General features: G+C 43.5%; 3 protein-coding genes across 3 annotated transcripts in view; 2 read left to right on the top strand and 1 right to left on the bottom strand.

Moving 5' to 3' along the window:
* Window positions 1–2,989, top strand: part of LOC310784874 (major histocompatibility complex class I-related gene protein-like) — a gene marked incomplete at both ends in the record, with an annotated part of 86,277 nt that extends 83,288 nt beyond the window's left edge. The window contains one exon of the mRNA XM_083645910.1: window positions 2,932–2,989. Coding sequence (XP_083502036.1) covers window positions 2,932–2,989 — 58 coding nt within the window. The remainder of the gene's footprint in view (window positions 1–2,931) is intronic.
* tmem238a (transmembrane protein 238a) lies at window positions 1,561–12,299 on the bottom strand. The gene is made up of 4 exons (XM_083645835.1): window positions 12,194–12,299; window positions 5,358–5,518; window positions 4,541–4,732; window positions 1,561–1,922 (listed from the first exon to the last, which is right to left on the bottom strand). The coding sequence occupies exons 2-3, from the start codon at window positions 5,506–5,508 to the stop codon at window positions 4,569–4,571; spliced, it is 315 nt and encodes a 104-aa protein (XP_083501961.1). The 5' UTR covers window positions 5,509–5,518; window positions 12,194–12,299; the 3' UTR covers window positions 1,561–1,922; window positions 4,541–4,568.
* Window positions 12,300–14,855: 2,556 nt separating this feature from the next.
* Window positions 14,856–25,327, top strand: LOC310784873 (coiled-coil domain-containing protein 106-like; the record flags this gene model as incomplete). Its single annotated transcript, XM_083645909.1, has 6 exons — window positions 14,856–14,979; window positions 16,243–16,416; window positions 17,823–17,972; window positions 21,886–22,080; window positions 22,299–22,459; window positions 25,172–25,327. 6 exons carry the CDS (start codon window positions 14,856–14,858, stop codon window positions 25,325–25,327), a joined length of 960 nt encoding a protein of 319 aa, XP_083502035.1.
* Window positions 25,328–26,499: the final 1,172 nt, after the last annotated feature.

Raw genomic sequence — 26,499 nt, 5'->3', positions numbered from 1 at the left:
TTTTTTATGTAAAGCGCATTGATTGATTCAGCCATTAACAATCATAACTTCAAGTGTCTATTGTTATGCTAGTGTAATCTCATCTTTATTATCTGAATGCATTTTGAGATATATATATATATATATATCACGGTTGTACTACAGTATTTTATGATATATTTTAATAATCACCTGTGTAATATAATTATTGTTGTACAGTTAATGGATATTGATTGAAGAAATGAAGTAATTGATCTGATTAGTTGTAATAGAATTGCACTGATCTCATCCATTCCATCAGTGTTTTACTGACTGTAATGGAACAGATTATTGTAATCCCATTACAAGTAATCCATTATTTCTTCCTGCCAGGTCACTTCCTCTCTCCTGTTTTTGGACATTGTTGTGAACAGAAGAGTCACAGGTGTAAGATCTTTTCTGTTTGACTGGGATGGGTGAGCAACATTTCCTTGAAACCATCCATCTTAATGTTTAGTGTCACAAAGCACAACATGACCATAACATACCTGCAGGGTTTGGTACTGCTGTCTATATCAGGTGCTGAGATTTCTCATTTTCAAAACTCACTTTCTGGGCCGTATTGGAACAGAAACTCCCCACCCGTTAGAATTTCAAGTCACATTTTCAACTGTTTCAGTGACGATGCTGCAAGTGAGCGATCACTGTTGCAACACATTTCAGCTGTAAAGAAATGCCTTTCTTCTCAAGCTAAAAAAGGCAGTAAAAGTGTAAAAGAGGATAGGCCTACTTAGCTTGATGATAAGCTATATTCCCTCTTCAATTTTCCTTTGGATCTCAGCTCTAATTCGTTAATTTATGACTTAATTGTGAAAATCTGACTTTTGTATGTGTGTCAATTACTGACCGCTGTCACTCAAAGGGATGGGGGTGCAATTCATGCTGGTCACCTGTAGAGAGCAATAAAGCTCATAGATCAGCAGTTCCCAACCTTTTCCAACTCAGGGCCGACTTGAACATTTCAAACCTTTTTGTGGTCCACCTCCAACCCCATAAAAAAATACAGAGGCTAAATAATGTGTTCTCAGAGCACTTATCTTCCACAGTCACTAACACAGCATCTGAAACATGTTGCAGCATTTTCACTGTTACAATTTCCAAGGAGCTGTCCATCAGCAAGTTTTTTCAATTTGTTTAATGTAAAATAATATATATATACATATATATATTAATTTGGCGGCCCACTTGCAATACCTCCACAGGCCACCTGAGGCCCACAGGTTGGGAATCACTGTCATCGATGATTTAATGCCCCTTTAATACTGAATATATGTGCAGTAATATGTATAATCTGCTGTCAGTAGCATATCTTGCTCTATATGTGCCATCCTGTTGTCTTTACTATCTGTAATGTCTTGTCTCAGCACCAGTAACACCAATTACAAATTCCTGGCTGTACATTTGTGGTATTTGATCAATAAAGTTAATCTGATTTGAATGACGGTGTGATTGGAGGTCTATTTCAAATGAATATATTGTTTGGTTTTGGAAATAAAATAGAGCTGAGAAGTAATCCAGATGGTTTTAAACAGTTCATAAAAATGTTTTTTATTGAAGTTGATAACAGAACAAGACCACTGCTGAAATCAATGATACTCTCATCTAAAACTGACACTATGAAAGAAAACAATCATGATAAATCATCAGCACCATGGCCATGTAACAGAGGAGCAACTGTCCTGATATAAATGAAATGTTTTTGACATGTGTAACATTCATATTTGTGTGTATTTCAGTACAGGTAACAGAGACATTACAGTTGATCTATGTAGATCATCTGTATATTAACACTGACAGATCCAGGTAGCACAATTTGACTCAAGCTGAATTTACAGAACATATCCAAGGCAGCATCGGTCCACGACATCTTCAGACCTCCAGAACAGAAAAAGCCATGAAAAAGCCTGTGGAGATAGCAGAGAGAATGGAAGAGAAATGAATACAAACTGTACAGACATCAGTCTGGAAAAACACAATCCTGCCTTGACTTATTCACCATACCTGACACATTTTATGTTACTCCATACTGAATTCCTAGGTTTTTATTAAGCCTATTGGTCAGATTTGAAGATTGTGAGTGATCTGATGTAAGCTACGCTACATTGTGAGCTTACAATGTAACATTATAGAACAATTGGATGAAAAAGTGCAAATAATAAAATTATATTTCACGTCAGGTTTTCCAGACTGTTTTTCTGTAGCTGTGTTCAGGAGGAACCTGCATCCGATTGCAGGTGGATGACAGTGACTGTTGATATCTGATAATCAATAATAGACCAATACGGGCCTGATATAATATGGGGATGCAACGGTTCTCAATACAATATTAAATGGTGCGGTACACCATCCACGGATCAATGTTTTCTACAGTGATAATCAGTGAGAAACGGCCCATGAAAAAGTCACAATGAAACGCCATTATGTGCAGTACTGAGTGCGGTTTCACTCTCACTCTATATCAGCACAGGAATAGAATCACCAAACGTGTTTTTACTGAATGTAAACAGGTGTTTCACTCTCACTCTATATCAGCACAGGAATAGAATCACCAAACGTGTTTTTACTGAATGTAAACAGGTGTTTCACTCTCACTCTATATCAGCACAGGAATAGAATCACCAAACATGTTTTTACTGAATGTAAACAGGTGTTTCACTCTCACTCTATATCAGCACAGGAATAGAATCACCAAACATGTTTTACTGAATGTAAACAGGCGTTTCAGTTCCGCCCTATAGCCTACTTTGTGCTGCTTAATCTGTCTCAACACAGCACAACATCGACTTGTTGAAATGACTAAAAACAAACGACGACAAATCAAAGTTTTACCACATGAGTCAAGAAATGTGGTGAAAACACAGCTCAGTGTTTCTTACTTTTTATTTGATTTCTCTCCCTGTGTCTCCTACAAAGGAGAGACAGGGAGCTGCGGAGCTACGCGCTGCTAGAAAAACCTCCAGGTACGCGCTAGCGGTTGCGGAGGCCTCGCCTCAGACACGCCCAGGGTGATGACATCATATTTTCCTCACGCCCGGTTCACTGGAGTGACCATGAATAGTCCTTTAGTCCTTTGCGTTGCCAGCCTATGGTCCTTTGCCGCATGTCATCCCCTCTCTCTCTCTCCCCCACCATCTTTCCTGTCTGCCTACTGTGTCCTATCAAATATAAAGGCAAAATGCCCCCCCCCCCCCCAAAAACAACAACAACAACAACAACAACAAAAACAACAACAACAACCATTAACTACCCCTTGAACATCATGCCCATGACGGGATACAAATGCTAAATCTAATCCTAATCATAATACATGAAACGACTGTGCGTTTACAAACTAAACAAATGAGAAGTCATGTGTTTTATGAAGATTTTACATTATTTTTTCCATGCTGAGCTCCAAACTCACTGCGGGATTCCCAGAAACCTAAAGATGATGATATCAGGGCTTAAAATTTGATGAATTTGAAATTTGATTTAATATTTTCAATTTATAAAGGGAGAGTAATCCCGCAATGGTTTGCGCAGACCGATCTATGTTTGTGCGGAATGGTGCTTAGCAAGCGAAACGGCCGTTTGTCTGACCCACTGAGCACAGACTGTAGAAAGAGATGCAGGATAGCCAAGCAAATGTGATTGGATGAACGTTTGACACTAGGCCAATCAGAGGCAGAAGCCTAGCCTTCGCCATCATGGGGAAAAAAATATCCCGTCCCTCAGTCCTCTCGACATCAACGCTCCTCTGCTGATTTCTCGGTGGATACAGACAGCTGATTGCAAACATGATAGATCGCTGGCTAAAAAGGAAAACTACGTCCTCAGAAGGAGAACCCGCTCAGAAAAAAAGCGTTACGTTATTGACGATGAAGAATCTGATATCGATAATGACGTTAATAATAACGTTAATCACTGGCTGAGTGCCAGTGATGTCAACGATGTTGTCGCCACTCAAATGGCGTTTCTCATAAAGCAGCCGTGAAAATCTGGTGGAAGCATTTTCAATCAAAAGTGAAACGACACAGATGGTTTATAGTCACTTCAATAGAACTCTCCCGGATGCACAATTCGAACAGGTTTAGTTGCTAGTAATGACAGTCAGAAAGGTAGATGTAGTGAGCAAAGATGGATGATTTAATATTCCACAGCTCTGACCTAACCAAATCTAACTGACATCACTATTGTGAACACAAAACAAAGAACACTTCTGATATAATATAGTGTTTTAGTAGAGTGTATCACTCAATACAAAAAATAAAAGCTTTCATAGAACCAAAAGCCTATAGCTTAGTCTGCAGAAAAAAACACGACAAAAGCCATAGTAATTTAGACTCCTTTTTTAAATACAAAAATGTGAAATTACAGTATTATCGCTTATTGGACAGGAGAAGCAGCTATTTGTCGGTTATAGTATCGCCGGAAAAAATCCCCCCAAAATCTATAAATCCCCCCTATCTGAAGAACATAAGGGGGGAATTCCCCCCTAGTTTGCAAAGTGAATTTTAAATGTCCTGCATACGAGCATCCTCACCTGCTATGCCCCGCCCCCTCCTGCAGCATCACAGGTGGCTCCTGTAGATGCGGATCTTGCGGCTGAGGTTGCGGGCCAGTCGGTCCACGGCGCTGCCGATGTGTCCCAGCTCCTTGCGGGACGTGAGGCCCTCGATGTTCCCGCTGTACCACAGCACCCATCCGCCCAGAGACATCAGCACCAGCAGAGCACCTGCACAGACCTCAGGTCAGTCTGGGAAACACTCACACACTTGTATTTAAACAAGATACATCCAACTAACAGGGGTGTCAAACATACGGCCCGGGGGCCAGAACCAGCCCGCCAAACGGTTCAATCCGGCTCACAGGATGACTTGGCAAAGTGTAAAAATTGCACTGAGAAGTCCTTCAATCTGATGTGATGCACTTGTGAAGGTAAAGAGGTGCCAGGTTTCAGGGGCAAGTTAAATATTAAACAGTATATTCATGTTCATGATAAACTATTTTTTTTATTTCTTTACCCTTGACTGCAGAGAATTGCACAGTTGCCCCTCAATTGTAATGTACAGTTACTGTCAGACAGTAGATTTGATCATTTGTTTGATGGTAGCTGAGATAACGCTAAGTGAACACGTGTTCTTAAAATGTACCTGTAATTAATGATCTAGCCTGGTAATCAGGTACTTGGATTAAGAAATCAGGGAAAGGTACTGAAGCCCAAAAGGTTTGAGACCCACTGTTCTAGGACATAATATATGTTCTAATTAATGTTTTCCTAGTTCATCTTTAATCCATCTTTTCTGCCTGTGTAGTCATGGCAGATGACGCATCATCAGTTCAGTTCCAGACGGACTCACCAGTATAGACCAGTAGGTCTCCGAAGTCTCGTCCTTTGATCTCCAGCGGGGCGAAGACACCCAGCAGCAGAGCGGCTCCTCCCAGCAGATCCATCAGCACAGCGAAGGCCAGAGCCAGTTTACAGCGAGACAGACCGTCACACAGAGCCATCACACCTGACCTGGAGGAACCAATCAGAGACAGTTTACAGCGAGACAGACCGTCACACAGAGCCATCACACCTGACCTGGAGGAACCAATCAGAGACAGTTTACAGTGAGACAGACCGTCACACAGAGCCATCACACCTGACCTGGAGGAACCAATCAGAGACAGTTTACAGTGAGACAGACCGTCACACAGAGCCATCACACCTGACCTGGAGGAACCAATCAGAGACAGTTTACAGCGAGACAGACCGTCACACAGAGCCATCACACCTGACCTGGAGGAACCAATCAGAGACAGTTTACAGTGAGACAGACCGTCACACAGAGCCATCACACCTGACCTGGAGGAACCAATCAGAGCCAGTTTACAGTGAGACAGACCGTCACACAGAGCCATCACACCTGGAGGAACCAATCAGAGGCAGTTTACAGTGAGACAGACCGTCACACAGAGCCATCACACCTGGAGGAACCAATCAGAGACAGTTTACAGTGAGACAGACCGTCACACAGAGCCATCACACCTGACCTGGAGGAACCAATCAGAGACAGTTTACAGCGAGACAGACCGTCACACAGAGCCATCACACCTGGAGGAACCAATCAGAGACAGTTTACAGCGAGACAGACCGTCACACAGAGCCATCACACCTGACCTGGAGGAACCAATCAGAGACAGTTTACAGCGAGACAGACCGTCACACAGAGCCATCACACCTGACCTGGAGGAACCAATCAGAGACAGTTTACAGTGAGACAGACCGTCACACAGAGCCATCACACCTGACCTGGAGGAACCAATCAGAGACAGTTTACAGTGAGACAGACCGTCACACAGAGCCATCACACCTGACCTGGAGGAACCAATCAGAGACAGTTTACAGCGAGACAGACCGTCACACAGAGCCATCACACCTGACCTGGAGGAACCAATCAGAGACAGTTTACAGTGAGACAGACCGTCACACAGAGCCATCACACCTGACCTGGAGGAACCAATCAGAGCCAGTTTACAGTGAGACAGACCGTCACACAGAGCCATCACACCTGGAGGAACCAATCAGAGGCAGTTTACAGTGAGACAGACCGTCACACAGAGCCATCACACCTGGAGGAACCAATCAGAGACAGTTTACAGTGAGACAGACCGTCACACAGAGCCATCACACCTGACCTGGAGGAACCAATCAGAGACAGTTTACAGCGAGACAGACCGTCACACAGAGCCATCACACCTGGAGGAACCAATCAGAGACAGTTTACAGCGAGACAGACCGTCACACAGAGCCATCACACCTGACCTGGAGGAACCAATCAGAGACAGTTTACAGCGAGACAGACCGTCACACAGAGCCATCACACCTGACCTGGAGGAACCAATCAGAGACAGTTTACAGTGAGACAGACCGTCACACAGAGCCATCACACCTGGAGGAACCAATCAGAGACAGTTTACAGTGAGACAGACCGTCACACAGAGCCATCACACCTGGAGGAACCAATCAGAGACAGTTTACAGCGAGACAGACCGTCACACAGAGCCATCACACCTGACCTGGAGGAACCAATCAGAGACAGTTTACAGTGAGACAGACCGTCACACAGAGCCATCACACTTGGAGGAACCAATCAGAGACAGTTTACAGCTAGACAGACCGTCACACAGAGCCATCACACCTGGAGGAGCCAATCAGAGCCAGTTTACAGTGAGACAGACCGTCACACAGAGCCATCACACCTGGAGGAACCAATCAGAGCCAGTTTACAGTCAGACAGACCGTCACACAGAGCCATCACACCTGGAGGAACCAATCAGAGCCAGTTTACAGTGAGACAGACCGTCACACAGAGCCATCACACCTGGAGGAACCAATCAGAGCCAGTTTACAGTGAGACAGACCGTCACACAGAGCCATCACACCTGACCTGGAGGAACCAATCAGAGACAGTTTACAGTGAGACAGACCGTCACACAGAGCCATCACACCTGACCTGGAGGAACCAATCAGAGTCAGTTTACAGTGAGACAGACCGTCACACAGAGCCATCACACCTGACCTGGAGGAACCAATCAGAGACAGTTTACAGTGAGACAGACCGTCACACAGAGCCATCACACCTGACCTGGAGGAACCAATCAGAGTCAGTTTACAGCGAGACAGACCGTCACACAGAGCCATCACACCTGACCTGGAGGAACCAATCAGAGTCAGTTTACAGTGAGACAGACCGTCACACAGAGCCATCACACCTGACCTGGAGGAACCAATCAGAGACAGTTTACAGCGAGACAGACCGTCACACAGAGCCATCACACCTGGAGGAACCAATCAGAGTCGGTTTACAGTGAGACAGACCGTCACACAGAGCAATCACACCTGGAGGAACCAATCAGAGACAGTTTACAGTGAGACAGACCGTCACACAGAGCAATCACACCTGGAGGAACCAATCAGAGACAGTTTACAGCGAGACAGACCGTCACACAGAGCCATCACGCCTGGAGGAACCAATCAGAGACAGTTTACAGCGAGACAGACGTCACACAGAGCCATCACACCTGGAGGAACCAATCAGAGTCGGTTTACAGTGAGACAGACCGTCACACAGAGCCATCACACCTGGAGGAACCAATCAGAGACAGTTTACAGCGAGACAGACCGTCACACAGAGCCATCACGCCTGGAGGAACCAATCAGAGACAGTTTACAGCGAGACAGACCGTCACACAGAGCCATCACACCTGGAGGAACCAATCAGAGTCGGTTTACAGTGAGACAGACCGTCACACAGAGCCATCACACCTGGAGGAACCAATCAGAGACAGTTTACAGCGAGACAGACGTCACACAGAGCCATCACACCTGGAGGAACCAATCAGAGCCAGTTTACAGTGAGACAGACTGTCACACAGAGCCATCACACCTGACCTGGAGGAACCAATCAGAGGCAGTTTACAGCGAGACAGACGTCACACAGAGCCATCACACCTGGAGGAACCAATCAGAGGCAGTTTACAGTGAGACAGACCATCACACCTGGAGGAACCAATCAGAGGCAGTTTACAGTGAGACAGACATCACACAGAGCCATCACGCCTGACCTGGAGGAACCAGTCAGGACCGGTCCAGAGACAACTGCTGTTGGAGACTCACAGCAGACACAAACACATCACTAACTGTAACTGCTATGCTATTAACAGAGATATTGGCTTTTCAAAACAACAACAACAGAAAGCAAAAAGACGTTCATCAACATGGGTTTCAGCTTCAATATTGGTGTAGATAGAACCTGACAGCTGAACTCTCGTATCAATGTTACCTAAGCATGGCCCTCTAAAATAAACCCATTAAAGGTAAGGTATGATGCTACTTTTTAGGGCCCTTCAAATGTAAACACAAATGTTTGTTTTTACATTTGAAGGTGTCTTTTAGCTTTTGATACAAGGAATATCAGTTTGTAAGAGCTAAAACTGAGTTTTAGATAATTGAAACTTAAAGCCATAAATGGTTTGTTTACATTTGTATTGTTTGTTAATATTGAAACAAAACAGGCTTGTGTTTTGAGTTATGGTGCAATAATAACAACAATTAAAAGAGCACACTGTCCATCTAGAAGCCCTACTCTTCAAGAATATATGACTTTAAGATGTAAAAAAGAAAAATGTTTGTTTACGTTTGAAAGGCCCTAAAAAGTTGTATAGTATACCTTTAAGTAAAGCAAATAGTTTGGGAGGGAGGGAGGAAGGAAGGTAGGGAGGAAGGAAAGGAAAATAAATGAACATGTGCTGTAAGGGACAGAGGGGGAGGAGTTTAGGTGGGTGGATAAATTCAAGGGGCTGGGATGGAAGGAACAGAAGGAGTTAATCAAATAATACTGTACATATTATATATCATAATTGCACTATAGCATAATACTGCATTACTCATATTTAGCACCATGACTACTAGGGGTGTCAAAATTAATCGTATAATCGATGCATCGAGATGCGGACGTGTGAATCGAATCGAAGACAGATGAATCGTTTATGTTTAAATTTCTGTTGACATTTAGATTTTAAAGCACTTTCTAAGTAAAAAAGGGACTTGATATTTATCTGACTGCTTGTATTAATTGATGAAAAAGTAGCCATGTGCAGTAATAATACAGAAAATTAAGGATTTGATACTTGGAGCTGCAATACTTTGAGATGCATCGTGGTGCATCGTGGAATCGAATCAAATCGTTGACAGATGAATCGTAATCGAATCGAATCGTGAGGCCAGTGAAGATTCACAGCCCTAATGACTACCAATATATTCATATAATGTCTAGTGAAGAGTAATAGACTTATCATGCTAAATGTTACAGCAGGTGTTCCCCAACTTTTTCTAGTCATGTGAACCCCATATTGGTATTACATACATATACATACATACATACTGTACATACATACAACATACATACATATATACACTGACATAATGTTAGTATATGTGTGTGTGTGTGTGTGTGTGTGTGTGTGTGTACTGTATGTATGTAGGCTATCCCACAGACCACTGTGTGATAAGGCTGGCTTTACACGGTGAAACTTGCACGCAACTTTAGTTGCATGAAACTTAGGTGAAACCAAGTTGCAAATGAATTGCATGGTATAAATCCTTCTGCAACTCACTTGAAACTTCTGTGAAACTCAGCCGCAACAGTTGCAAAGCGCTCAACTTTGTGGAACTAGTTTCATGCAACAGCCAATCAAAATGCTGAGAACCAGTCAGCTGATCACATAGGCTCTGGCTGTCTGAATCAGTGCGCAGTCTCAGAAGACATCTATATGTCAATATCCTTATAGTCATAGCGCCCCCTACTGGCAACACAGAAAGTGGTTTGTAACTCGGCCGGACATGGTCCCACGCGCACCAAAATCCACATGTTTGATGAGCATCCCAGCCTGAAGACATCTAGTTGACCATTTGGAGTTATCGGCAGAGCGCCCCCTACTGGCCACACAGGAAGTTGGAGTAACTCCATTGTAGATTGTCCAATCTGCTCCAAACTTGTCATGCATGATAAGTGTCCATGCCTGTAGACATCTAGATGATCATTTAGAGTTATAGGCAGAGCGCCCCCTACTGGCAACACAGAAAGTGGTTTGTAACTTGGCCCTACATGCTCACACGTGCACCAAACTTCACATGTTTGATGAGCATCCCAGCCTGAAGACATCTAGATGACCATTTGGAGTTATAGGCAGAGCGCCCCCTACTGGCCACACAGGAAGTTGGAGTAACTTTATTGTAGATTGTCCAATCTGCTCCAAACGTGTCATGCATAAGTGTCCATGCCTGTAGACATCTATATGTCAATATCCATTTATAGTCATAGCGCCCCCTACTGGCAACACAGAAAGTGGTTTGTAACTCGCCCCTACATATTCACACGCGCACCAAACTTCACATGTTTGATGACCATCCCAGCCGGAACACATCTACATGACAATTTGGAGTGATAGGCAGATCGCCCCCTACTGGCCAGACAGAAAGCGGTTTGTAACTCGGCCGTACATGGTCACACCCGCAACGAACTTCAGATGTTTGATGAGCGTCCCAGAGCATTGAATGTATTCTGATCCATGCGGAGCCAGGATCTACATGGGTTAAAAATAATAATATTAACATGTTGTGAAGTATAGTGATCACATAACTGTTCAATGCTATGCTATATATGTTTTAATGATAATCAGTTATCTATATATGAAGCTACAATTTCATACTGTTGTCACAAGGTGGCAACAATGAGCTATTTATTTATTTATTTTCCTTGAATCAATCAATAAATTTGAGAAAAATAATAACAATGCACTCACCGGAGGCTCATTGGATCAAGCTCCTTGAAAAGAGTGTGAAACGATCCACTGGTATGTCTTTTAAGTAGCCAGTCCTTCACCCACATACGTTTAACTTTTTTTTCATGTTGTGTTTTTTCCTCCTCCTCCTCCAACATATCCATGAGTATTAATGCACTAATAGCTCTCTTCCTATTCTCGGGGTCGGGGACAGCCATATTTTATCTAACAAAGTAGCTAGCTAGCTAGCCAACCAGCCAGCCAGTGCCAGAAGAAAAACCGATACAACACCTCCGAGTCCGAATTGATATTTTCCAGCGAGAAAACGATATGAAATACGATACAAAGATGCAGAATGACAATTCTCACTTGAAAAAAGAAGAAAACCATACAATAGATGAAAAATGACCAATCTAGCTAGCTAGTTTTGCTGGAAGAAACTGCCAAGTTGCACGAGACTTGATTATTTTTTAATTGCTTTGTGTAACTGTGAAGTTGCATGGAAATTGGGTTGCATGCAACTTGCAACCTGCAACTAGTTGCGTGCAAGTTTCACCGTGTAAAGCCAGCCTAACATTTTGTCGTGCAGCAACATGTTTTTCAGATTAGATCTGATTCTCTGCAGACTAAAGCTTTCTAAACTGTTGGTTGACAGGAATTTAAGTACAGTACAGCCGAATTCAAACTGTAAAACCCCGGCCTGTGCAACATAGGGGACCCACCTTCAACGGAATTCCCCATTCTGGGGCCAATGTAGGCTAAAACAACAAGGAAAGCAGGAAAGGAAAGCAATTCTGTAATAAACTATAATCTAACGTTAATTTGATATAGTGGTAGTTGATACTCGTCTTGTGCTGTAACTCACTGTTCAATGTCGCTTGTTCGGCAGCATAAATCTCCTCGTTCAAGGTGGTTTTGAAGCTTTTTTTATCCCATTCGTTCATAGAACACACAGCTCAGGTTTTCACAAACGTACGGCTACTTCCGCATTTACCTTCTCCCCACCTGCGCCCCGCCCACATGTGTCACGTGTCCCTGCCGGAGGATGGACGCGTTCCAATACTAGGAGAAATCAGACAGCGCTTTTCCTCAAGTCTTCTCTTAGGGGAGCATGGAGGGGGAGGGGAGGTAAAAATCGCGTTTCTGAAGTATTTGGGCAGAGCCTGAGGAACACACACGTGTGCACACTACGCATGCGCGAAGCAAGCTCATCAGCGTGCACCCGGTGAGGCTACTTTATAATCAGGTAATTGCTGCGGAAAACGCGTGTGGAGAACTCCACGTGCAATATATTACAACAGTATAACTGAGCGACGGGCAGAGAGTAATAGCGGCTTTCTCACAACTTTCAGCTTCAAACAACTGTTATTACTCATCAGTAGCAGCGTGTTGTTGTTTGACCGACTGACAGCCATGAATCCCTCCTCCAGCAGAGAAGATACCAACCCTCCAGGTAAGCATCATGCATGGCTGTTTCACTGCCAAATGTGACTTGAAACAGGCTAACTAGCTACAACATGTAACAGCACGGGTTAGCTAAGCTAAGTTACTGAAGTGCTTCAGTCTATTTGTGTTGTTCTTACAAAATGCATATGGCCGTACACACATATTAGGCCTACATCATTTTGTAAACTAATTCCTAATTCATCAGTAAAAGAAAAAAAAACACAACATTCTGGGTGTATTTCACTGCAGCGCATAGCGTAATATTCTGCTAACTTTCCAAGTTGAGAGAGAGAGAGTTATAAAACGTCACAAAATGGTGAAACATGTCAGTCACTTTCCCCCCACAGAGGTGGCACAATTACTAAATGAAGATGGACTTCTATTTACTTATGGAGAATTCCTCAGAAAATACGGAGTTCCAGTTACGCCCAAAGAGTTTGCTGTTGTCTTTGACGCAATACCTGCCGGTCTTTTGAGGTTACTACAAGGAAGTATGATGCTTGATTTGAATCCACAAGTTAATGGTAACCTTATGGTAGATGGCATATGTTTCACAGACAAAAAATGTACTAATAATTTCATTAGGAAATTATGTCAGGAGTCCACAACACCTACTGCCAAGTTTTTCTGGAATTCTAGATTTGAGAATATTGATTGGAAGGCAGTTTGGAATATCAATAAGAAGTATTGTGTTACCAACAAGATTAGAGAAGTTTCTTTTAAAATTTTACATTTGATTTATCCTGTTAGCCAGGTACTTTCAAGGTTCAGGATTGATATTGATGGAATATGTGTGTTTTGTAATCTTGAAATTGAGACCATATGTCATTTATTTTTTGATTGTATATGTGCAAAATTATTTTGGATAGAGATAGAGTGTTTCTTCAAGGAGCTGACTGGTCCAACTGTTCACTTAGAAAAAAGAGACATTATATTTTTTTATGAAAAGAGTGATATTGATTGTAAAAGATTATTTATTTTGAACCTTTTTATTTTATATGGGAAATACTATTTACATAAGTGCAAGTGGGCTACCAAGAAACCGCACATCCAACAGTTCAAAGTTGAATTTGGACATTACATTAAAACTTTATGTGATCTCAAGAACAGTAAAGCCTTAAAAACTGTGAATATTTGTAAAGATTTAAATATTTTTGTTAATGCCTGAGTTTATTCTAACATGATACCCCTGTTTGTTTGTTTTGTTTTTTTTATTTATTTTGTTTCTATCAAAGTAGCATACTCTGTATTGATGTTTAATGTATGCTTGTTGACTGTATGCTTTGGAATGAATCAATAAAAAAAAAAAAAAAAAAAAAAAAAAAAAAAAACTTTCCCCCCACAGCCCAAGATGTCAGCCTCAATGTCTTCTTGTTCTGACCCAACAGTCCACAACCCAAATAAAAGAGAATCAGATGAATGTTATTGAAGACTAAAGAAACCAGAAAATATACACATTTAAAAAGCTGGAACAATATATTTTTCTTCTTTAAAAAATTAGTCTATAAAACAATTAATCGATTATAAAATGTAGTTGGCGATTACTTTATTGTCTATCGATTGATAGACCCTTTTCACAGGGGGCCATTTTGTGTCGAAAAGGCAGAATAAACACAGGTGCAAGCAAAACACTAATGAGGGTTTCCAAATTCCAATCATGGCTGCCTTCCAATCGGCTAGTAGTTCCCATTCGAAGTGGACTGCACAGGGTATTCAGCCATGTTAAGTAATATGGCTGAATAAATACCCTGTGCAGTCTACTTCACAGGGAACTACTAGCCGATCGGAACGCAGAAGTTGGAAACCCTCATTAGTGTTTTGCTTGCACATGTGTTTACCCTGCCTTTTCGACACAAAATGGCTCCCGTGAGAGGGGTCTATCGCAGCTCTAGTGTTAATCATCAACTGTTTGTATTAATCTGTATCATAGCTTATTTTCTCCTCTAGGTACTGTTGGTAATATGCTTTGGCAACACTCAATATCATATTCATGCCAGTGAAGCTTTTCTCTGAATGTGAAATCTGATTTTGTGTGTGTGTGTGTGTGTGCGCGTGCGTGCGTGTGTGTGTCAGAGCACTACATGTCTCACTCAGCAGCAGCAGCAGGTGGGGGTGGTGGCTTGTATCTGGATGCGTATGAGGTGTCCTTTCCTCTGGAGGAGAGCGCGGAGCGGCCGCCTGCTGCCTACCACATGACCCACGACGGTACGACACGTCTACACACCGACCGCAGCCCTGTTATGTAGCAGTAACAGAGGAGGTGTGACCAGGTCCACTTCACTCGAATCCCAAGTCTAAATGTAGAACAAGTCAAATCAGAACAAACCAAGATAGAGTCCAGTATCAATTTCATATCTTGAAGAAAACTAAATATTGAGGACTTTTCAACGCAATAATGGTTTTAAGGGGATCAACACTTGATAAAGAGCATCATATTCATAAGTGTGATTTCTATAATCAGCTTCAACTTCAATAAATTCAATCATTCCAGACAAATTCAGAAAACAATTTAAATTCAGTCTGCTGGAACAAATCTCATCACTTTCAGTCTGAGATGCAAACACAAGATCTCAAGTCAAGACTTTAGACTTTTCTTGTAAGTAGCTCTCACTCTAAAAATAAAGGTTGGGGACCCCTGAAGCTGGAGTTCATACCATTCAACTCAAGAACAGGACATTTTCAGTGCCCTACGAGAAGAAGAAGAAAAAAAAAGAAGGTTTTACTTAATTGTTATCATTTAGTGATTTGAGAGTTAAGAATGGTGACTAGTAAATATTAACAAGTACTTTTACAAGTAGGCAGATTCTAGCCTGTCTACACCGGGGGTTTTCAAAGGCTGACACCACGGGCCTCCCCCCCGACCCTCGGATGAAGCCTGGACCCCAACCCCCCACCCCCCCATCACCGCAGTTTGCTTAGTTTCCTTCAATTCCTAGATGCCCATGGGATCGTGATTATCTTATTTGACCCCGTAGGCACTCATCATTTAGCCATGTTAGCCTGATATTGCTGTTTGACGTCAGACTACATCAAGTACATAAAAAGGTCTGTCTGAAGGCATTTATTTGTTTCTGAGTCTGGGAGTCAGACTTAGAATTAGGTTATTCTATACAGGGGCGTCATGCAAGCCAAAACTCTGAGGGGGCACAACAAGGCTGTAGCCCAGGACTCAACATTCAGCCATACTGCAGACACAGGTAGATGACGCCTCTAGTGTGAGACGCATGTGTCCTCAATGTAAACAACGGCTAGGCTAGTGAGCATAGGAGCTGAGCATCAGAGCTAAGTTACGGTATGTTACAGGCAATGCAATCTCCTTTTGATAACTAATGTAATATTTTTTCACTTCCATTCACTGAGCCTCCCCTGAAACTGTTTGGAGCCCCCCCCCCCCCCTGGGGAGGCCTGCCTCCCACTTTGTATACCTCTTCTGTCCACAATGTTACCTCTCCTCTCTGCTCCCCCCAGAGCCTCCCTCTCAGTACAGCCCGTTCATCCTGGTCTCTAACCTGCGGGCTCACCTGTACGTGGCTCTGGAGAAGAACGCCTGGCTGCAGAAGCGCATCGAGGAGCTGGAGGAGGAGCGCAACTTCCTGCGCTGCCAGCTGGACCGCTTCATCGTCAGCATGAGGAGCCAGGAGGGTGAGGAGGCCCACGGACACGCGTCACTCACCCACACTGCACTGACACCAGAAACACCAGAAAGAGCAATAGAACCATAATAGAGAGGCAAAGTGGAACGTCACTTCCTGCTTCAGCACTGTACCAGAGATTTTCATCCGCCATTCATTTTCCCATAGACATTTCGTAAAATGCTTATAAAATAGTTGTACTTCGTTGAACCAAACGGTTCAGCTAACGCTATAATCGGGAGAGACCATAGAACATTTCACTCCGGCCAAAACAAAAAAAAACATTGAAAAAATTTCTTTTTTTAAACCTGCATCTTTTTACGTTTTGGTCCCAGTGAAATGTTATGCGATCTCTCCTGTTTCTAAATATATCTGTAGCGTTTGGTTTGAACCAGTAAAACTCTTTTTATAAGCATTTTACAAAATGTGTATGGGAAAATAAATGGCGGATGAAAATCTCTGGTACAGTGCTGAAGCAGGAAGTAGGCGGTCACTTTGCCTCTATACAAGATATGATTAGATTGGAATCAATCCCTGTGCTGGTAATTGGGTTGGTAAATTGGAAAATGATGGCATTCAGCAGGGACAAAAGACCAAATATAAAATAATCTTATCAATAAAACTGTAGAAATAAAAAGATGATGCAAACAATAAAGCAATAACAGAATGTAGGGTTATATAAACATCTGCTGGTGATAGTTGAGATTTGGTAGGAAATATGGAGGAGTATAGATTACTAACATGATGGATTAAGTTAAATTACTATATTACCCGTTATACAGTTTTTACTGTTTTTACACAAAAATTCAAATAGTTACAATAGTCATGTCTATGTTTCATGTGTTTGAAAAAAAAATCATAATGTAGCAGGAATAAATACAATTTTCAGTGGCCTCAGAGATTAGGGGGGGTCATCATTAGACCTACACCATGACACACACACATGCATTAGGGGGGGTCATCATTAGACCTACACCATGACACACACACATGCAGTTGCCAGCCGCTTCTTTTCACCTGACAGCGGGGAGCTTCACCAGCAGGACGTAGCACGTGGGAGGATCACGCTATTCCCACCAGTTCCATTCCCCCCCGACCAGGCGCCCCGACCGACCAGAGGAGGCGCTAGTGCAGCGACCAGGACACTCAATCCGGCTTCCCACCCACAGACACAGCCAATCGTGCCTGTATGGACGTCCGACCAAGCCAGAGGTAACACGGGGCGACCCTCGTGTTGGTAGGCAGGGAATCTACTGCTACACTACCCGGAAGCCCAGCCCATTGCAACCTTAACTACTATTTTATGCATTTAGTTTGACTAATACCATTCTCCTCTTTTGCAGAGTTGTATTGTCACTTTGTCTCTGTTATCCAGTTCAGTTCTCTTTGCTTTTCTCCCCTCTCCTGTGCTGTCAGAGTGGTGCTCGGACGCCCAGCGAGCGGTGAAGCTGCCCCCGTCCAGCTCCCCCTCCCCTTCCTCCCCCATGACCACCAGGTCTGGCATGACGCTCAAACGGCTGCAGGGCCAGCCTGGGCCACGCCCCCGCCGCACTACTGCCATCCCTGGTGACTGACAAAGACACACACACACACACACACACACACACAACCCATCATTACGAGATGTTTTATATCGTCGCTGTCGTTCCAGGACCTCGAATGTCCCTTTTTTCACTTTTTTACTTTTTGTCATAAATCAGTGCCATTGGTCACCCTTCACGTCTCTGTGTGGGTTTTACCAAATGCAACCAATCGAAAAGCATTAAAACGACCTTGTGAGTAAATCTCGTAATGCCATTCGCCCTCAATCTGTCAGTCAAACCTCGAAATTCATCCCCTACCTCTGTCTGTACCCCCCCACGCAGGACAATAAACCCGGAAAAGTCACACGCAGACGTGCTGTGTATTTCTCATATCGTTTTGACTAATCCTGGCTTCCTCTGACGTTAATATATCAATAAAATGTTTTCCAGTTATTCCTAGGCTGCAAACTTGTTTTAACACATTCACTGCCAACAACGTGTAAACACGTTTTCAGAATCCAGCTGTTGACTGCCAACAACGTGTAAACACGTTTTTGGCATCAATTTTTTTTTTTTAACGGGGGGTTGTGCATCTAACCCTTTTACATATCTTATATAAGTATTGGACGTGTACAACGTGTACAACCCATTCCACCGACCCACTAAGTGGCGACAAGGAAGTAGGAAGGCAAGCAAAAAGCAGTGTGATCCATTTCCATTCTCATGAAAATGGATTGGCGGAGGCGCTTTCGTTTTCGCGTTGATTGCTGGCGGTGCGGGATTGCAAACTTGCATCGTGGATTGCGGATGGAGCACACTTTGAGGCACGCAGCGTAAATATGACCAGAGTCGCAGGGGCTTCATCGGAGCTCTCGGCCAGGGCTCCGGGAGGCGGGCGAGTCTAGCCGGGCTTCCTCGGGGAGCGGCCACGCAAACAGGCACAGCCAGGCACAGCGGCAGCGGGGCAGTCAGACTGGTGACAAGCTTGTGGTGCAGCAGGCGATTTTGCCTTGCAAAATAGCACCAAATTGGAAACAGCCATAAAAGGCTTTTAGAATGGGATTTTCAACCCATTCTTTTTTGTTTCTTTTTCGCTCTAATTTAGAGTAATTTAATTTCTATTCAGAAATTTATTTGAGAGGTCGAGAGTATGAGAAAGTGAATTTGCACAGGTAGGAAAGTGCTTGTTACACGGCGCTGCAGCCAAGAAGAACGCCCACGGAGGGAGGAGTTAAAGCAACTCTCCCTCTCGCTCTCTCCCTCTCTCTCTCTCTCTCTCCCTCTCTCTCTCTCCCTCCCTCCCTCTCTCTCTCTCTCTCTCTCCCTCTCCCCCTCTCACTAGGATTAAACCTAGTGCGTCTCCCTCCCGAGAGGGAGGGAGAGAGAGAGAGAGGGAGGGAGAGCGAGAGGGAGGGAGAGAGAGAGAGAGAGAGAGGGAGGGAGAGCGAGAGGGAGGGAGAGAGAGAGAGAGCGAGAGGGGGAGGGAGAGAGAGAGAGAGAGCCAAAAATGAATGGTTAAAGTGACTGTTCTATCCAATTTCACAAAAAGCCGTTTATCTCTGAATATTTTTTCTGACGCTAAAACCATGCTGTATTCAACTGCTAATGCTTACATAACTACTAACTCTACAAACTAACTCTTTTAGACAGAGAAAGTACACATTCTATTAGTACTTTTGAGATATTGTATGTTCACAAAGTCCAAGTTGAAACGAATCCTCGGCTCTTCTAAAATGAGCCAGAATCCTCAAAAAACGGCTTGGCAGAAGCTACCTACAGCAAAAAAAAACGGCTGGCAGTCAATGTGTTAACATGCATATCGGAGTGTTTTCTGACGAGAATAAAGTAACGTTAACGCTACGTTATGTCAGACTGTTCTCATCCCAATGCCAAAGCCCCCGCCTCGGCCATGAGAGGCGAGGGTCACTGCTGCTGCTGCTGCGCGCGCCCCCATGGCCCGGAGCTTGGGGCTCGTGCATGAGCATACCACTCTCTCCCGCCTGACTGGCCGGGAGAGAGTGCTTCCAAGTCGGACTGATAATATAAACAACATAATTTGAGCTTATCCAGGTAAGATATTAATAAAGTAATGACACATTCAGCGGGAAACTAACTATAATTAAGACATGTGCCAACTTTGATGACGTTTGGTTCAGTATTTTAAGAGCAAACAGGTTTTTTTAACTTCCTGAAAAGTTGCTGTTTTGGAGATTCGAGGTCCTGGAACGACAGCGACGATATTATCTTTGACTCTAAAGTAGGATTGGGCAATATATCAATATTATATCAATATTGGGATATGAGACGAGATATCGTCTTAGATTTTGGATGTCGTAATATCTTGATATAGTAGCAAGCTACACGCTGAAAATGGTAAGTTTTGACTACACACCGGTCACCTCCACTCCATTTTGATCTGGTAAAGCGCAGCATGCGAGCCTGCACCCTGCGAGCCTGCACCCTGCGAGCCTGCACCCTGCGAGCGCATGTTGCACACCTTTTCACAGAGCTTGCCGACAGATTTTCGATGCAAGTCGAAAGTCTGTCTCGAGAGATTACATGAGACTTGATTCTTTTTGAATGGCTTTGTGTAACTGTGAAGTTGCATGAAATTAGGGTGTATTCACACCTATCTCGTTTGGAGCAGTTCCGAAATGGAGAGCATTTTCCCCCTTGGTGCGGTTCGTTTGGGGGAGTGTGAACACAGCAATCGCACTCGGATGCGGGACAAAACAAGCGGACCGAGATCGCCAAGAAAGGGTGGTCTCGGTCCGCTTCCAAACGAACTCTGGTGCGGTTCGTTTGTGGTGAGAACGTGAGCCGACCTCGATCCGCCACAACAGCAGTAAACGGTGCGCATTTTTGGATAAACCAGCTGCCGTAGTCAGCTGCGCTGTGCGTAATGGCCTGAAGAACGAACATTTTTATCGTTTAAAAACAACATCTTTCAGATCCTGTTTTTGCGACTTGTGACTTGCATCGATAAACTTTGGGGGATTTTTGGATCATCAAATCAGCAGTTTGAACTCAATCAACTTACCTCGGACCATGGGAAGCAACGTTAATGTGTTGAATCTCTACGGATTTTGCCTGTAAATTGTGTACGCGCCCTCTCTCTCCCTCTCTCTCGCTCTCTCTGGTCTCCATTCAATAAATGAAAACAAATCGTGGTAATCAGAGCCAGCCTTCTTTGTGATAAGATTGTCTGGTTCAATCAGACAATCAGACTGATTGCATGTCTTCCTCGAAATGTCCGTTATTATTAAATTATTTATTAATATTTTATTCCTGACAGGACAGGTGTTCATATAGCCTATGTCTCGGCTAATCCTCATCTCCGTGATAGCCTAATAGCAGAATTTGCGAGGGTCTTTGATCTTCTATCTCCAAATTCCCAATAGCCTAAATAGGCTAAATAAATACATAGGCTTACATAGCCTACATAGCATACATTAATAAATAAATAAAGAACTTTCTCCCTCTCTCCCGATCCCTCCCTCTTTCTTTCTTTCTCTCTCTCTCTCTCTCTCTCCTCGCACGGCGGACGCCCGACATAGCCTAAAATGTAGGTCTAACAAAACGCATTTTTATAATCATATAGGAAAATCTCTGGGAATTATTTTGTCCATCCCGAGAGGCTATTAGCCTATCAGCGTGTCTGCTGGCCAATCCAGGAAGTTTTACAATACTATTTGGACCGTTTCATTTGTGGCTGTGTGAACACAAACGAACCAAGGCACAAATGCAACAATTGTATCAATTAAGTACCTGAATCGGAACAAAGCAAACGACCTACAGGTGTGAATACACCCTTAGGTTTCATGCAACTTGCAGCCTGCAACTAGTTGTGTGAAAGTTTCACCGTGTAATGCCAGCCTTACATGATGGAATCAATTGTGTTTTCTACATTTCAACACTGACTTTGTATTTGTGTCTGTTTTGCCCCCTGGCTGCAGTCAAACAGGAGTTCCACCTGGAAGAGGATAAGTTCTACACGGATGATGAGTACATTGAGGAGGAGGAAGAGGAGGAGGACTCATCTGAGGAGAAAGGCTCCAAGAGGAAGAAGGTCCGAGGAGGCCGAGCAGGCGGAGAACCCAGGGTGATGAGGAGGATCTTCAGGATCACACATGGCAGAGAGAGGCAGAGAGGTGAGCAGGCACAACCACACCCAGGTTCCACTGGACTCATGCCTACATTAGGCTTTACAATATTAAGGTAGCAAAATGCTCATAAAAAAAATCTAAAATAGTTAACTTCATGTAACATTACTCAGAACATTTCTGGAGTTGTTGCATTTCAGTTGAAGGATTTTCAAGCGTTGTTGTTTTGAACATTGAGCAGATGTTCTCCCCTCTCTCCTCTCCAGTGAAAGACCCAGACGGTGTGCTGATCCGCTACAAGAAGATCCTGTCCACCTACCAGCGTGTGAGGAGCATGTCCAGAGCCTTCCAGATCCACGGAGTCGACCGCAACACCATGGCCTCCACCTCGCCCATCGCCGAGCTACTGCTGGTGGCTCCCGACAAGGTCTGGATTGTTGTGTTGGAATCAGGGCCCTAGTCTAGCTTATAGAGTACCACGGTAATGAGTCTGGAAGACCTGGATGTTAGCACTTCCTGGTTCCTACGTGTAAAAGTCAATGGGATTTTTGGATGGGGATTTCGGTTAAATGCATGAAATAAGTTCTGAGGTGAACAAAAGTTGATTAAACAGCAAACTTCGTGTTCAGCAAGATCATCTTCACAAATGATGACCACTTTTATGATTTTCAAAGCGTAAATGCCTTTTTTTTTTTTTTTTTTTTTTTTTTGTTGGCGATTTTCAGAAAACGCTTCATGGGTAGTGTCATGGTCTGGGTAGTGTAGAGGTTAAAAGCACCTGCCTACCACCGAGGGAGACTCAGGTTCGATCCCCAGCAGCGGTACTTCCGGCTTGGTCAGATATTCCTACAGACACAATTGGCCGTGTCCGTGGGTGGGAAGCCAGTGGGGTATGAGTCCTGGTTGCTGCACTAGCGCCTCCTCTGGTCGATCGGGGCACCTGTTCGGGGGTGAGGGGAACTGGGGCAAAGAGCGTGATCCTCCCACTCGCTACATCCTGCCGGTGGAACTCCTCACTGTCAGATGTACACACATGTATCTCCTCACTGTCAGATGTACACACATGTATCGGTGGAAACTTCTGCCCAGATCAGCAGACAGCAGGGGGGATTGGCCAAGTACAACTGGGGAGAAGAATCTGGAAAAAAAATCATAAAAGTGGTCCTCAATTATGAAGAGTATCTTGTAGAAGACAAATTTCGCTGTTTACCACAGACCTCATTTCATGCATTTAACCGAAATTCCCATACAATAATCCCCTAGTCTTTTACACATAGGAACCAGGAAGTGCAGGGACTTCTTGTTAGATGTCATACCTACATCTCCCCATGAATACGAACTGTTAGATGATGTCATGACTACATCACTATCTGACTACGTCACTGGACGCTGTTAGGATGTCATCATTGGGATGTCGACAGTGAGGTCATAATTCATGATCATGTCATCACTGATGATGTCACAACGCAGTGTGATGTCATATTCGGGACCTATAAGGGTGTGCTCTGCAAGTCCTCTGTAGTTGTTCATAGATTGATCTCACGAGAACCCTCTGCAACAGTTCCCATCTTCAAACCTTGCAGACTCACATAGGGCTGTGCAATAAAATCGATACGGCAATTAGTGTTGGCACGATGGACGATGGCATCGACCATCGTGATTGGCCGACCCCCCATCGACCTCTGAGCCTTCTACATCGGATCATCGTGATTAATTATCTGTTCGAAATAAATTTGTGCCGTTTTAATAATAAAAAATACCAAGTCCACTTACCGTGACGCGTGGGGGACGCGCCGGCGGCATTAAACGAGCGCACCCAGTTCAGACTCAGAGAAGCCTCCCCTCCCCCTCCTCCGCTCTAGTGCTTCTCTGCACTGGGTGCGCTTGTTTAATGTCGCCGAGGCGTCCCCCGCGCATGAGAAGTCAGTTCTTTTGTTGTGAACACTTTTAAGACAAAGAAGCAACTTCACGTTCTTTCCTGTTTTCAACCCAAAGTGAGTACAAGTCTTCAAATGTGAATTTAACTCGCCTGTTTCCAAAGTCAAAGTTGAAGTTGATACAGCACTAGCAATATTGAACGGCGCCGCAAAACAAATAGGCTAACGTTAACATTACAGATCCTGACCAACAACGTGTGTGTGTTGAATTTAACTAGCTGGCAGAAAACTGACAGAATTACTGGCGGATATAACGGTAGATTCGCGTGGGCTTTTGAACCTAATAAGAGAGAGTTGAGGAGACTGGAGAGGGTTGAGAGAGAAATACAGCAGCAGCAGCAGCTAGGCTACTGCTAGCTGTTACAGCAGTACTGCTTGAGTCGCCTGGCTCTGTGCAGTAGCGTTAGTAGCCTGCCTGTCGGTCTCATGAAGAGCTCAGCTGTCCTGCTTTTAACGTGCATTGCAGCAGCGGATGGCATAAATGACGATGCCATCGTTAATCACGATGTTTGACTGTGAAACAATCACGATGGATATATCGCACAACCCTAACGGCAATATATCGCGATATTTTGCCTGACGATATTGTATCGATATTTGGACGCCAAGTACGCCAAGTATTAAAAATAAAAAATAAAAATCTTTTGCAGGCCATGCCATGCCAGGCCACCGGGCATCTGCATCTGGTGATTCCCACCCCTAATCGATACTGTATCGATATTTCCCATATCGATGTTTTTGCACAGCCGTGTGGTCAGTGACACAATAAGAATACTTTTATGTCAGTGCGTTCAGTAACACACTCAACACTCAGTAGTTTTGGCTAAATTTGTCCACTAAGTTATCAGTATAAAGTGATGTACATATTATTACACTACCTGGGTGGTAACACAGTGTGTTGTATCTTTAGCTCTATTATTTAATTTTGAGTAAATTGTGTAGAGTATTGCAATATATCGCAATATGTAATGTATCGCAATGTATCGTGATACAATCGTATCGCGACCCATGTATCGTGATGCGTATCGTATCGTGAGATCCTTGCCAATACCCAGCCCTAGTCTCACAGCTCGCCTAACACTTATAAAAATAATTTACATTTGTATTTTTTAGCAATATATCGATATAATATTGATATATTTGCTTAGGAGGTTGAAGGCTGAGGAAGATGGTGGATCATAAAGCCCTCTGCTGTGTTGCAGGTGGCTGAGGTGGGTGAGTTCGAGGCCTCCAAAGAGAAGCTGCTGGACTACGCCCGGCGCTGCTACAGGACCATGGACGAGCCCACGCACGCCAAGGTCCAGAGCATGAAGAAGACCCACAAGCTGCTGCCCATCTCCTATAGGTTCAGAAACTGAGCAACAAGAGAGAGGGACTAGAGCAGAGAGGTACCCCCAAAATTATTTTTTCAGCACTGAAAATAAATCCAAACAACTGTGGGGGTAAAGATTAACTACCAGTGTTTAGTTTAAATAAAATTAAAGATTTTTGCCAGCATGCAGCTAGATTTATTGGCCAGTTGGCACAAAATATATACCGGTATATTGTTTACAGTGCTGATGCGGCTGATTTTTTTCTGCACATGTGATTTTTCAGGATTCCAGTTTGTTTGAAACTGAGTTGTAGTTGAGATTTTGGTTTTCATTGGAGGTTTCAGTTACATAACTGTACACAACTGTACAGTTCCCACAAGATCTACAATCTCAGAAAGTTTGATTTGAATAAGGTTTTTTGCCAACATGCAGCTAGATGTATTGGCCAGTTGGCACAAAATATTGTTTAGGAAGCAGTCCTCAAACAGTGCAGCAAGAAACTGCACAAATTGCCACTTTTTCTTTTAATCAGTTGCTGCAGATGTGATTTTTCAGGATTTCAGGGGAGGTTTCACTTATTTCCTGTTCTACCTCAAGAAGTGAAGTTATAAGTAAAATATATACATTGTGATTTAAAATATCCATGGATAAAATGGAGAGTTTTCATTTAAAATACGGTTTACTGTGGTTGGTTGGTTTGACCAAGGCTGCAACCATTTTGGAGGAGTGGGGATGAAATTTGTCAAATATTGATGATTTTATTTTGGAGTGACAGTGAGTGACCTTTTTTTTTTTTATCCACCCCATGTAAAGTTGGAGTTGTTTAAAAATACGAGAACATTTATTTTGTGAAATTTATAGATGTATTTATTTTCTAGTATTGAAAGGAGTGTATCTTGCTTGAGTTATATATTTTGTTTAAGTTGGTTGCACTGGTTTATTATTTATGATAATGGAAGGTTTAAAATATCACATCAACCAAGAAAATAAAAAAATCTCACTTTCAAAACTGTGATCTTGCTGCCGTTTTATTTTTTGAAGTCGGGACACAAATCATGAGTGTGTGAAGAATGTGAAGTTGAGTTCAGAGCGCAGAATTCAGCCTTGGAGTCGAGCATCACAGGAGAAGAATGCAGATCAAATACTTGAGCTTCTGTTCATGTCCAGAGCCACTTCACATGCCTGCAGCAATATGAGGCCATTCCCAGACTGATGCT

Source organism: Poromitra crassiceps (genome assembly GCF_964638095.1).
Source record: "Poromitra crassiceps genome assembly, chromosome: 11".
Classification (NCBI taxonomy): domain Eukaryota; kingdom Metazoa; phylum Chordata; class Actinopteri; order Beryciformes; family Melamphaidae; genus Poromitra; species Poromitra crassiceps.
This window is presented reverse-complemented; position numbering and strand designations above follow the sequence as displayed.